Here is a 14,484-nt window from a genome sequence, read left to right on the forward strand (position 1 = left end):
TATATATTATTTTTATTTTTTAAAAGAATATTCTAATAAAAATGCAGTGGGGCAGGGCTAAACTACAAGATTAATTTCATTCTGGTTTTTATTATGTTATTATAAAACTAGAAAAATCTGGCTATTTTATGGGGAGTCATGGAGAAGTTTTAGATTCTCTTTTCACTCTGATGCTCATCAACATGTGTTTTGGTACTGTTACCTCTCAAGGAAGTGGAGTATGTTTCTGAAACACTGTGCTAGGAGATAGTAACAGCTCGCAAGGATGCTAATGAAGTCTGGGGGCTGGATGCCTTTGCATATCTGAAACTCAGCTGTGGTGAGGTCATCAGAGTTTCTCATTCAGAATGACTTGAACAGTCTCACTACTGCAGAATTCAGCTATGCTGTGATGCTTCTTGCACTCTGGATGTTTCAGAGCTGCCTTATATTTGCTATTTAGGGCAACAGTTTTTCAAAATCAAGCTTATGGTGTTGCCTTAGGCAAGAAATTGCAGCAGCGAGGCAGCCTTTCAAGACCCAGCAAGTTATTTGAGGCCAATAAATAGCTCTTTCTGCATTCCTGGTGAGAATACTTTGTTATCAGGTTCTGCCAAGAGTTGGGAGGTTGGTTTTTACAGATGGTATTTTACTTCTGAGGCAGCAAGCAAATTGCTACGCTCAACTCACAATCACTGTGGCTTGATGAGGCCTTTGCACAGTAGCCAGGCAATAGATGTGAATACCTACAAGAATGAATAAAGATCTTGCCCAGTAATCTGGGAGGTTTATTAAACCCACGTGTGGTTGTATGCAAATGCAGCTGTGTAGCCTCCAGAGACAGCTCTGGATCACTTGTTTTTACTTGTTTAAATTACACTCAAAGGAAATGTTGCTGCATATTGTCTGGCAGAAGTTTGGGGTTTATACACCATTTACTGAGGTCTATATGAGGGAGCTGAACATGACCAACCAGGGACTGGTATGATGGGTGCTTTGCTGGAGTTCATCTGCCTCTCAGGGCTGGAGCTGAACTGCTGTGGAGTCACTTGGCTGCCCATTATCTGCACTCCCTCAAGCTCTAGGTACCAGAGCAGGTACTTGGTTTGCATACACAGCGAATCCACTGCATCAGCTGGAGTCCTCTTTGGCCTATTAACTTGTTTAGTACCAGTCAGCCATAGCAGAGCCAAGCTGGCCAGCTGTAGAAGAACAAGGTGTCAATGGTTTCACTTATTTAAGATACTTAATCTCTCTGGACCATGGCAGTATCATCTAAGAAAATCAATCTGAATGTTTGGAAGAAAATATGCTTAATTGCCAAAATGTCAAGTACATCAGGTAACAGATGATTGTGCTCCATGCACTGGCTAAATGACCTGCATCTGTAGACAATTTCAAAATTTGGGCTACAAAAGTCCACTACAGAATAAATAACCAAGTAGATGACCCAAATAAAAAACATAACAAGATGATTAAATCTATTCAGTGTGATTTCTTACAGTTTGACAAGCTAGAATCCTGTTAAAGATAACTGAAATATCTTATGAATAAAATATCATGCATTCTTGTAAGGCAGTTGATACGAGGCAGTTAAGTAACTGAGAACATTGTTTTTAGGGTCCTTGTCTCTGGAATCTAGAATTGTCTAAGCTTATTTTCCTGGAAAGGCGTAGTACTGGTTATTGGTGATTCAGAAGATGACAAACAGAGTGTGATGCTGCACTTGGAGGACAGGTGATAGGAGAAAAAGATAAAATAATTTTAAACCTCATCCTTTCTAGGCTTATGCACCCAACACAGTGCTGCAGGGAAGTAGCTCTGCTCACTGAGGATGCTGAGCCCAGAGTCATTTTCTGAGGGCTGTATTAACTTCTTCAGGGAATTCACAGAAGTTCCAGTTTCTGTTCGTTAAAGGAAAATGATAAAATAATAGCGGTGGTGCACAGGGTTTTTATGTACGTGTGTTCTTTCCAAAGGTGGGATATTAAGGCACAATATTCATTGAATCCAGGGATTTTCACCCCCATCATCTCCTTTTTCTGTTGTCTGGCAGAAGCAAGGCGCATTCTCCATCCCTGTACTTCAGTTATGCTTCTGAGCGGTCAGGAATGTAAATATCCCTGAGGCTGGAGTGCTCGAGGCTTGCCTGTATCTGAACTGTGCTCCTCACAGGAGGTGCTACTCATACCTTACTTTATTTGTGGAAAATGTACTAAATGTTTTCTATTTGTGTATTAAGAAGCTGCTGTATGTGTGCTTTTGAACATTTTTGGTAAGAGTGTAATACTTTGCCCTTATAACTCCCATACACCTCCAAAAAATGCTCCTCCGTGTTTCACTCTGACTTGAAAGCACGTACACCAGCAAATATGAGGCTGAGCTGCCATTAACACTGTTTTATTTGAAAATATTTGGCTGAAAGTTTCATTTGCTAGGTTTTGCTCTTTGTAGAGAGAGTAGTACGTAGACCTGAAGAAAATACACTCATGTGTTCTGTCACTTCTTTGCAGGTTTGAAGAAAAAGCTCAGACGGACCCTCTTAGTGCACTGAAGTACCTGCAGAATGATTTGTATGTAACTGTGGATCATTCAGACCCTGAGGAGACAAAAGAGGTAGTGAGGAAAGATCTTTGTTGTACTTATAAAAGAAATGTAAACTGTTCTCACATGGAAACTTTAAACCTCTTAAACTTTTTTTTAATCCAATTTGAAAACGCTCTACAGGTGCATGACACTTCGCTATATCTTCTGTTTCTCTACTCTAAAGATCATTCTGCTTTAGAAACAGTCATTTTACAATTACAGTGCCAGATAAAATAGCTTTTGTACTCATAATAGTGAAGACTGGGCCTTTGTTTTAATTCCAACGTACTGGTGTGTATTTTGGGAGCTTTAATTGAAATGTAAACTCTGAGATGTCACGAGTCTGTAGTGGGTTATGTGGTAGACAGTGAATAGAGACTCTTATTCACGCTGCCTTTTGGCTTGTCTATATTAAATAGCTCTCGGGGGGGGGAAGAGGGTTTTCTCTAAGTTGATAAGTATTTCTGGAAGTAGATTGTATATATACATTGCTCACTAACCTTAAACTCTTATTTCCTCTGCCTTTTGAATATTATCCAGTGGGCAAGTTCTTTTATTTGTTCCAGGAATTTGTTCCCATTTCCTGTTTTGATTCCATTACCGCAGTACGTGTCACTTTACAAAAAGGATTAAAGAAATAGTGAAAAGTGTCAGATAAGGTGGTTGATTTGACTCTGCCATTAATTTCTGCATGGAATGTGGGGCAGCCCAGCTGGATGTACAAGCCTTCAGCTACTTATGGTTAGATGAGGAAGAGGACACCATGGTTCTTACCCTCTCCTTGCATTAGTGGCTTAGGAAGTGATTCCACAGGTCCTTTTATGAATCTGTGATAGGAGAATGGGCACTGTTATTCCATACTGAGTCTCTGGATTAAATCAATTGATCTGTGGGTTTTAAGTTGTTACTTCAAGTAAAGAAACAAAAAAAAGAAAAAAGATCATTATATAGACACTAAAAATTTTTAGGGGAGATTGATTATTGCATATGCACAGTATAGGATTATAGGTAGAACTGTAGGGTTAGAGGAATTAAGAGAAAGATACTTACTCATATCAGGAACTTGGAACTCATCACATTTGTCATAAATTCTGGTTAGCCTTTATAAACATCCAGTAAAACATTTAAGTGCTTTGCCTTTAAGTTTTCTGTTAGATGATTTATCATTTAAATTGTCCCTTATCAAGTAGTTTCACATCCTTTGTAGCCGTTTCTAGCATAAGAAAGACAAATAACAGCTGATCTTGCCTTATTTCATGTAGAAAAGGAGTTTTATTTTTCCCCATGAAGCGTGCTTCAAGGGGCATCAGCCTAGTTATGCCTTGTCTTCTCAGTGTGGCAGCACTTTCCTCTTTCTACTTGAACTTGTGATAACCTATAACCTACAACAACCATTCTGATGCTCTCTTCTCCCCTAATTCTCCCTCCCACCCACTTTAAGACCATGTCCTGTGTTCTCTGCTCTCCCTTTTTCTCCCTGACATACCTGTGTGCTCATAGTCCCATCATTCCTGAGAAGACCATGTCCTTCTTTGGTCACTCCTAAAGAGATCTTGCATCTCATGGCTGGTTGTGCCTTCTTATTGCCTGAACAGAAAACATTTGTGGTGTGATCAGCAAGCTCCTCTCCTTTTAGTTCACACTTCCCACTGTCACCAGCAGAGCAAAGGAACTGCCATCAGGGCTCCACATTGTGCATGTCTGGCATGGAAAATCCTTTAATACTCTACATTTGATTTTCCCAGTTGAGTGTGTAGTATTTAACTTGTCCACCTTATAAGAATGAAGAATTTACCAGACTCCTCTGAGATTTTGGGGAAAAGTAGTAGCTTTATCATACAATCAGATATCAAACATCATAAAATGTTTTTGGTTTTTTTTTTAAAAAGTGTCCCTTTTCACAGGGCGTACCAGTGTTCTGAGCATTAATGATCTAGCGTATGAGCTTAGGTAGCTCAATCCAGCTGAGTGAATATATTGTGAATCCTTTCTCTGCAGGCCTAATGCCTGATCTGAACAAAAATTCAATAGCTTCTGTCCATCGTGATGGTCTGTTGGATCAATTCATACCATTCAGCAGAATTTAAAGCTTCTGTTCCAGTGGTCTCCTAAAATCATTTAACAATTTCCGGGGATGTTTTTGTTTGGCAGTGGGTTTTTTTTTTTTTCAGGTTTGGTGTTTTGTTTTGTTTTGTTTTAAATTGTACTGGTCAAAAAGCTTTAACATCCAAAGCTTTTTACGCTGGAACAGATCTGCCAGGTATATGGCATAGAGCCAGCTACTGCGCTGGTACTGACTGGGTGTATTTCCAGTTGACGTCAATTTACCTTCCGGTTATCACATTGAGTTGGCTTTTTGCTCTGGCATTACATCTTCAAATAGCTCTTGTGCTTTCCAAAGGACTGACGCAGGCTTTTTGGATTCCATATCAAATTTCAAGCACCAGTTTAATTGTTTATCTCAGCCCAGACACCTACATACTCTTTATTTGTAGTCGAGATTGTCTTATTTAATATCAAAGGCTATAGATCTGATCGACTTGCTCTGTGCTGGCTACAGCCGTTGAATGGTGTAAGACTTCTTAGCATAGTAAATATTAAGGGAATTGGTTTTTTCCTGTTCTTTTCCTTCTTTCCAGAGTAACTTAAATTTGGGAAGGACCAAGCTGAATAGGTTTATCACTGACTTTGTGCTACAGTTCTCTTAGAGACTGGTCTATATGGTTTCATGTTTTATGGATTGAGGTAGGGGTAGTGTTATATAATGTTAGAAGCAGAATTTCACTTTGAGGTAAGGCTTATTTGCTTTATAATAGAAGTAATTTCTTGAAACTTTGTTAGGCAAGTCTCTTCAGCTGTTTTGAGTTGGATGCCAAAGAAAATAAACAGACTGTTCTCCAAACTTACTTTGTCATTAGTAACCGATTTTGTTTAAAGTAGCATGACTGATGGACAGTAGGAACATACTCCGAGATTTTTGTTCCTTTTTTTGTGAATTTTAGGGATGTTAATAGGGTTATAGTTTTATTTTCTTTTTTATTACTCTAAAGTGAAATAGATGCCTGCAAGTAACGGCTATTGCCTGGGTGCTTGTTTTAGTAGCCACAAGCTGTATGCCAGCTCTGTCTCTGCTACCGCCCACAAATGCAGGTCCCCTTCTCTTTAACTGTGAGTCTCCTTGAAATTGCTTAAACCTCTTCAGCTAATTCAGTGTTTTCAGATCAGTGAATCTTTTTTTTTTACTGTGTATGGATTAATAGCTCTGACACTATGTAAAAGGAAGGTAGATCCCCAGAGCACATGGAAGTTTGTGTATTCTAGTTCATGGAGAGATTCAAGTTGTAAAAAAAAAACCTGGCATTTGTTGGTGTAAAAATTTTTGGTGACATGGGTGTTCTTCTATGTCCTTTGTACACAGATGTGCACTTGGTGGTAGTTTGGAAGTAGAGGCTTTTAACAATAAAAGGATGGTCAAAATAGAAAATCAAAATGAATTCCAAGTTCTGTACTTATGTCAAGGAAAAAAAAACAGATGCTGTTCAAGCACAAAAACATTGATAGATCATGTACAAGGTTAAAGGTGTTGCTCTTGAGTACTGGAGTAATCATACTCAGAACTTTGCAGTTGCTTGGTGGTCTATAGAAGAAATCAAAACGATACAAAAAATGGCGAGTGCTGCCCAAGTAAAGGAGAGTAAGATGATTTTGTACATTGAGACTGAAATTCAGCTATTAGTGAAGCTCAATGGCATGATTGCTGTAAAATGGTTACAAAGTGCAAGTCTAACTTACATTATGTTTTTCTTGGAGCATGGTAGGAGAAGGAGCAAGGACCTGGAGGCCAATTTTTGAGGCCTGACTAGCCTGTAGACTGAGGCTGGAGGCCCTGTTCAAGGCTGCTTCATACTTTCCATTCTTAAGATCTTGTCTTTAATAAATTTGCCAGATAAAGCCAGCAGGGCCCAAAAGTATTGTTTGAATCTGCATTAGACTGATATTTCTGGGAAAATTGAAGCCCAAGTGGGAAAAATAGTTCTAGGAAGGAGCTAAGAAAAGCATGCTTCTCTTCTTCATGTCCTGCTGTGATTCTTTGTAAAGCCTCAGAGTCTGAGTACTGCAGGAGCAGAGGCTTTGGAGCCAAGGAGGCTTTAGAAAAACAGTGTTCAGCCTTCGCAACTTCAGCTAGTGACAGATCTGTCCTCAAAGAATTGAAGCCTCTCATGGCTTCTTTGAGCCTACACTACCAGGCACCATCCCAACAGAGCTGGTCAAAGCTGAGGAAATGTTTTACGCTGTGATCTAAGCACTCACCGTGCAGAGGTTATGGAGGAGGAATTATGTCTGATTCACACAACCTGCCAGGTATCCCAAACAGGAATTACTCATTCCTCCGTGGTGTTAACCATTTCATTTGCACAAAAGGCAGAGGGGTGCAACAAATACATTAAAACTTGCATGGGTTACCACATGGAAGAATTGCTTTTTTTTTGCTGTAGGTAGAAACTGAGATAAAGTACACACAACTGATAAAAGAACAATAATGTTGGAAACATGAAGATCATAAGTTGGAATATGCCAGAATTAATATTACCCATGTAGTCTTAATTTAGCCTCTCTCTGAATGTTGTTGATGTTCATAGAATCATAGAATCACAGAATGGTTTGGGTTGGAAGGGACCTTAAAGATCATCCAGTTCCAACCCCCCTGCCAGCAGCAGGGGCACCTTCCACTAGACCAGGTTGCTCAAAGCCTCATCCAGCCTGGCCTTCAACACTTCCAGGGAGGAGCAGCCACAGCTTCTCTGGCCAACCTGGGACACTGTCTCACCACCCTTACAGTGAAGAACTTCTTCCTAATGTCTAATCTAAACCTCCCCTCTTTCAGCTTAAAGCCATTACCCCTTGTTCTATCACTACCTGCCACTGTAAAAAGTCCTTCCCCAGCTTTCTTGTAGCCCCTTCAGGTACTGGGAGGCCACTATAAGATCTCCCCGGAGCCTTCTCTTCTCCAGGCTGAACAGTCCCAACTCTTTCAGCCTGTCCTCATAGGAGAGGTGCTCCAGCCCTCTCCTATGTTATTAATTAACCTTACATTAGTTAACCATATACATATATATATAACTAATAAGCCAGATACATAACTAATTTAGCCATATATTAGTTAACCACACACATTTATCTCTAAAGAACCCCTGCCTCAGTTCAGAAGGTGGGTTGGATCTCCAAGAGAGAAGTTAATTTTTTAATGAAGGGAACTATTGTCTTCTGAATAGAGGCTTAATTTGGAATAGGTGAAGCCAGAGGGATTGTTAGAAGAAAACGGGTGGTGGTGTGATTAAAGCAGGTGCGTGTTTCTGCTGGATAATTGAATTCTGGTCCTGCCTCTGTAACAGAGTTGCTATGTGATGTTAAGCAAATTGTTTTTCCTAGATGGTCATTAATTGGGTCTTTCATTCTGGTGCCTGATGGGAGAGATCTGAGGTGTGATTTGCCTCAGGGCTTTGCTTCTCTGGCTGCAAGTGAATTCAGAAGCTGCTGCATAATACTTCATATTTTGAAAAATTAGATTCTGGTAGTTTCAAATAGGGGACCCAAAACTAATCAGAATTTGAAGTGCTGTCTGTTATGCTAAAAATTAATATGATAGAAAACCTGATGAAGAAATTAATTCCATCTTTAGAGCAGAGTTTGAACTTTATGAAGAAAATACTGCATTGGATATATGCTGTGAACGGTGTGTGTAGGAGACCTGGTCTTGAGAAAGCAGTAACCGTCCTGTGCAGTGGAAAAAAAGTAGAGGTCCTGTGGGAGAACATCACAGGCTCAGCTGGCATTGTAATGCAAATGCAGAGTGAAGCAGCTGCTCAGTGCTGCCCAGAACTAATGTTCTTAACTTAGGTGCTTGACTTTTCTATCAGAAAGTGCATTTTAAATGTGAGCTGCTACATAAAATATAATTTCAAAACAAGCAAACAACAAACCTCAAGGTTAACTGTAGTGCAGTGTCAGCAGTGAAGGAGGAGACAAGGTATTCCTTCCCCACAAAGCTGGGAAGAAACTCATAGCCATGAAAATCCATCATGCCTCGTGCAGATGAGGCTGGAATACTTGGCAGAGGGTCTTTTCAATGGATTTTTGTCTCAGTTCAGCAAGTTACTAGCTGGATCCTGCTTATATGGTCTCTTAGTTGAGCATCCTGAGACCCAGCCTCAAGCACAGCTTGCTTTCTCTGTACAGCAGGATGGCTGCCGGCGTTGCTGGGAGAGGAAAGGGAACCCCTCAAAGCATGTGGTGTCTGTTTTGTCCCAGCATAACCAGCTTCATGTGCTACCAGGCAGTTGGCAGCAAGCCCGTAAGGCAATTGTGTGTGAGGGGAAGGTGGCCAGGACGTGGCACTCCCTATCAGAAGCAGCACAGATCTAACCACCCATTTTATTGGAACTATTGGAGCTGTTTCTGCTGGGCATCTCTTTAAGTATGTTGCTGATTTGGAGCCAAGCAACTCTTACAAGTTCGACTAGCAGTGAAATACATGTGTAGCATTGCAATCCCTCTTGATTTCAGAAAACCAGACCTCTCAAGAGGGTACTTAATCAACCTCTTCCCCCTGTTCTGCAGTCTGTCAATCCTATATCTTTCTAACCTGTTCTTAAATACCTGCAGTGCTAACTTACCATGATAACCTCCCCAAAAGGCTGCAAACTTATTCCAGCACACTACAGTCTTCTCAGTCTTTTTTTTTCTTTTTTCTTTTTTTTTTTTTGGTGTCATGTTGAAATTGATCTTGCTGAAGTATTTTTGTGACCTCTTACACTTAGTTGTAGATTTACCTTTTTGTAGCAGCCTTTACTTTTGTGACTTTTTGCAGTTTCATCCTTGGGTATTTTTCTGTGGAGGCTCTGCAACCTCGACTCCTTTGAACTTTCTTTATAGAGCTTGATTTTCAGACCACTTGATTTTTTTTTTTCTACCATTTTCCTCATATTTCATACATATTTGATATCTTCTTAATTGATCCAGGGCGTTCAAAAGTGGTTGACTTATTGTGGATGAGACTTACGAGCCTTAATAACCGCAGGAGTACTTGATTTATTTGAAGATACTGCTCCTTTTCCTGTGTTTTCTACTCATTTGTCATTTTTGCAGTAGGATGATGCTGATCTGTTATAACTCCTAAATGCATCTCCACAGATCCTAATAACCCCGACCTGTTTTGTATAGCTGATCATGCCTGTTTATGTTGATTTGTACTTGTCTGTAGTGACTTCATAGAATCATAGAATGGTTTGGATTGGAAGGGACCTTAAAGATCATCCAGTTCCAACCCCCCTGCCATCAGCAGGGACACCTTCCACTAGATCAGGTTGCTCAAAGCCTCATCCAGCCTGACCTTCAACACTTCCAGGGAGGAGCATCCACAACTTCCTTGGGCAACCTGTTCCAGTGCCTGACCACCCTCACAGTGAAGAACTTCTTCCTAATATCTAATCTAAACCTCCCCTCTTTCAGCTTAAACCCGTTTCCCCTTGTCTTGTCATTAGTTGCCTTATTGCACCTTGATCCATCGTTACAAGCTAGATGAAATGGAAAATCAGTCTGAAGCCTGTCTGCTACCATGCTGGCAGCATGTCTGAGCATGGTGTGAGGTCTGTGGACTCAGTGAACATGTCCTGTTCTGTCAAGCAGGTTGTCACTGAAAACCCAGAATGATGCTGACCCTGGGGCACAGATGAATCACTTCTGATTCATGGCTCCATTTTGATGTCACACTGTTGATGGCTACCCACGGGAAAGTTATTTGACCTATTTGCCGTTCCCTGTTAGCTTAATCTAAATGATACCTTGATAATTTGCCTTAAATATCATATAAAAGCATCAGAAGTCCTACGAAAGTCAAAACGGACAATGTCTATTCCCAAATCCCTTCCATGGGTCCTGCTGCTCTGTTGTAAGAGAAATCAGATTGATGTGATACAACTTGTTGCTGCTACTCATCACTTTCTCAACTCCTAGATGCCTGCAAATTGTCTGTGTTCCCATTTTTTTCTTGAAACTGAAATTAAACTTATTTAAAATTAATTCTAAGTTCTCCTTCCCACTCCTTCCCTGAACATATTTGCTTCTTTTCTGTTCCCCCCCCTTCTTTCCTTCGAGCTGTGCACTGTAAAGACACACAGACAGGAGACAAAAGATTACAAGCCTTTAAGGGATCAGCTAATTCTTTAAGGAAACACGACAAAGCATGAAAACAGCAGCCAGGGCAGAGGAAGATACTGTGTTCACTGTCTATTATTAAGACAATAAGGGAGAATAAAACCATGAATGTGTTACTTGAAACATTTTTACTCATGATTCTGATGTTCCCAAGCAAATAACTTTTTTTTTTTTTTTCTTTTTAATTAAAAAGACATTACCTTAAACTTGTGATATGAGCTTCTCTGGCAGTTCAGAGAGGTTGTTGTCTTTTAAAGCTTTCTCTCCATTCAAGAAGTTCATGCTGCACTGTAGCAGTTACCCTGGTTTTATGCTGCTGAGACAGTCCCATGTTCATCCCTGGGAATAATGTTGTGTGGAAGAGGATCTGCCTTATTTTGCACTGTGATATCTGCCAGAGATGCAAAAAAGTATATATAAGAAGTTAGATTTTAGGGCTCCCAGGCAAGATCCTTTCATTGCATCAAAGCTGCTCTCATTCTAGGAGAAACCATCCGACTTGCTCGGCCAAGGTGGCGAATTATTGTTCTTACAACAGTGGCTGCTGCTGTTATTCATGTGTATGGCACCGTAGTTCTAAGGATTGTGCAAAGAACACCCAGCAACTCTAAAGCCACTTGAACTACTGTGAATCTTTTGGGTTTTTTCCTGTGCAATTAATAACACTTTTTTTTTTTCTTTCTTTCTTTCTTTCTTTGTACCTCCACCTCCTCTTCTGCAGTTTCAGCTTCTTGCCTCAGCGTTATTTAAGTCTGGCTCGGATTTCACCACTCTTGGTGAGTATTGTGTATCAGAAGAATTACACCAAGTATGTTCTCTCTGATAATTACTGTTAGTTTTTACTGGTTTTTTTTATATCCAATGTTATAGATCATAGAAATATTGTACGCCCTTTCTGCTTTGAATATGCAAAGTGCCACTACACAGACATTTGAGAGATTATTTATAATGACCAGTGTCCAATGCCTCGAGCCCATATTTAAAACATCTGTCACCAGTGGTTTTAAACCCACGCCTCCTGGGATCATTTTGTGTCTCTTATTACATCTGATGCTTCACTGTTCCCCAAATAAACAGAAGCTTTGGTCAGAATACAGCACCTCTTCTCATGTCACTTTGGAATCTCACAGCATGGCTACGGCTCTGTTTGCTGTGATAACTGCAATTCCTGGAGTAGTTTGGTTCGCTCTGTTCTTTACAAAACTAGTTCTTTGGGCACAATGTCAAGAGCAAAGAAAACAGTGGCCTGTAGGGCTGGAAACAGGAGGTCTGAGCCAAAGCCATAATTTGTTTCACTATTCTCTCCAGTTAACTCTTTTAAACAGTTAAGAGATTAATCCTGGGCAAGCTATAGGAAGGCTATAGGCACAACTTTAATACTTGTAATAATATATTGTCCTCAAGTTACCGGGTTCTTGCTGGGAGCATGGATGACTTCAATTTCTTATGGATGTGTAATTCCCAATCCAAGGAACTGAGGAAAGGAGAAAGCCCCTGTGCTATCAGCACTGAGCTCTGCTGCGTTTGTGTGGTTTGGAAGACGTTATCTAGTTGATAAGATTATTTTTTTTTAAAAGGAAAAAAAATCCATGCTTCAGAAAGATGTTTTTTTCCCTAGTTTTTAAGCATTCTAAAAGATAAATCTTGTTCTTGACACAATACAATACGTTGGCTTTACAGATTGAAGGATACCTACATCAAGTGGTGCTTCTAAAAGAAAACAAAAAACCCAAGCCCTCCTTGATTTTATTGACTTGGATAACTTTGATTAACTGAAGAGTGAGTTTAGTGGATTAAAAAGCATTCCTTTGAGATACCAGTGATTGAAGTAATACAAAGCAGGGGAAATCGTTGTATGCCACTCTATTGTTCTTGCTGTTGATGGTTGAAGTGTGAGGATTTGGACAAACAATACTTCTGCCACAGACTAACCCCTCCCTTGTTGGGAGGCTGCACTTCACAAAACAGTTCGCAAGGCACCCTTGTGCCAAGATGCAGCCTGGGTCCTCAATACAAGTCCAGTGATTAAGTAGCAACGCTGACTTGGGGCTCCTACCATCTGCAGAGCTTGTCTCAAGAAAAACTGCAAGACAGGTACCAGTTCTGGTTAAGACAGAAGTGAAGATAATGAGGAAAGCCCGAGGACAGAAGAAATGAAGCACCAAATAAAAATAGCTACACAGATTTTGTTTTCTGGGACATCAGAGCAGTCCCTTGAGGACTCTTGCTTCCCCCATCTCTTCAAGACTGTCAATGAGCTTGACAGCCATTTGCTTATTACTTTTTATGGCATTTTGATTGCAGTGTTGGCTTGGGATGACGTGATCTCTGTGTGTATCTTCATATAGTAGTGGGATGGAGAGCTAGGAGCCTTGTTAGTTAATTGAAGCAGAAGCAGCAAATAATTAACATCCATCCAAAATGGACAACTGGCATATTCCACAGCTAAACTGAGCATTTAAAGTAGTGAGCCCTGACTTACTTTCCCCTTTTCTTCCTCCCCCAGGATTTTCAGATGTTGACCACACATACGCGCAGAGAACTCAGCTGTTTGATACACTAGTCAACTTCTTTCCAGACAACATGACCCCTCCTAAAGGCAACCTCGTAGACCTCATCACGCTGTAATGGAGCAATCACTGGACATGTGAAAGAGGGGAAAAGCATCCATTTTCAGTATTTTAATTTTTTTACTGCATTGATTGACTGCTGGGATGAAGTAATATAGTAACCCCTAGGTGTTTGAAAGGGGTTTTATACTTGTATGGTGAATCCCCGAAGCTTTTCCCTTGGCGTAGGTTAATAAAATGTAACTGACATACTTCTGACTAAATACATATATATTTTTTCTGACTTTGGAATTTGAGTTAGCAAATGTAAGATGAAAAAGTGGGGGGAAAGAAAAGAAAAGAAAAAAAACCCAACAAACAAACCAAAACCCAATCATGCAGTGATCGTTTTTGCCCATAGGAGAAAATTGTGATTTGCAGGTTGGAATTAAAGATGATGGGTTTTATTTTGGGTTTCATAAGAAAGAGAGAGGAGGTTGTTTTTTGCTCATTTGTAGCTAGTCATGATATATTGCTCTATCCAACAACTCCATCCTCAGCAGCTGAATAACTTGGCAGCAGGACACTGGCACGCATTGAGGTAATAGTAACGTGTATGTCTTCAGTCTTGTAATCGCAGTGTGTCGTGTGAAGGGGAGCACGTGTCACAAATTACCTGTCTCCTTGTCCCAGAACCGGGCTGACAGTAGTGTCTGATTGCACCTGATATCTGGTCTAAACCTAAATACCTAAATGACTATCTTCCATTCTCTGAAGAACTTCCACTTAAACCTGACAGGCAAGTGGGAACCTCAGAGTAACTGCTGGAAAACCGGAGTGCAGTCATCACCTGCAGAGAGCCCTTTTCAGGAATCGCTCTGTTTTCACTGCCGTGCTCTTCAAAAAACGATGAGAAACGAGCCCGGCAGAACTGGGTCTTCCACTACATGCCCCCCCAACCTCTGCAACCTGACTCTGGGTTGGGTGTTGGATTTCTGAAGCAGATTGTCTTCGTTTACATGCACCTACGCTTCTGTGTGCGTTTGTCAATGTGTAAATGTAAAGAGGATTGCTCCAAACAGCTTGTCTCCTTCCCATCTAGTGCAGCTCATTCACTTTTTAATGCATTTTAGACCTAGATCTGGATGTGAGGGAG

General features: G+C 40.5%; 1 protein-coding gene across 1 annotated transcript; it reads left to right on the forward strand.

Annotated features, from left to right (window-relative positions):
- Nucleotides 1-2,492: 2,492 nt before the first annotated feature.
- Nucleotides 2,493-13,938, forward strand: LOC104530375 (muskelin-like; the record flags this gene model as incomplete). Its single annotated transcript, XM_010174939.1, has 3 exons — nt 2,493-2,595; nt 11,501-11,555; nt 13,286-13,938. Coding segments are annotated over 3 exons (280 nt in total), but the record flags the coding sequence as incomplete, so codon positions are not given.
- Between the last annotated feature and the right edge of the window lie 546 nt (nt 13,939-14,484).

This window comes from Antrostomus carolinensis, unplaced genomic scaffold (genome assembly GCF_000700745.2).
Source record: "Antrostomus carolinensis isolate BGI_N321 unplaced genomic scaffold, ASM70074v2 scaffold18689, whole genome shotgun sequence".
Taxonomy (NCBI): domain Eukaryota; kingdom Metazoa; phylum Chordata; class Aves; order Caprimulgiformes; family Caprimulgidae; genus Antrostomus; species Antrostomus carolinensis.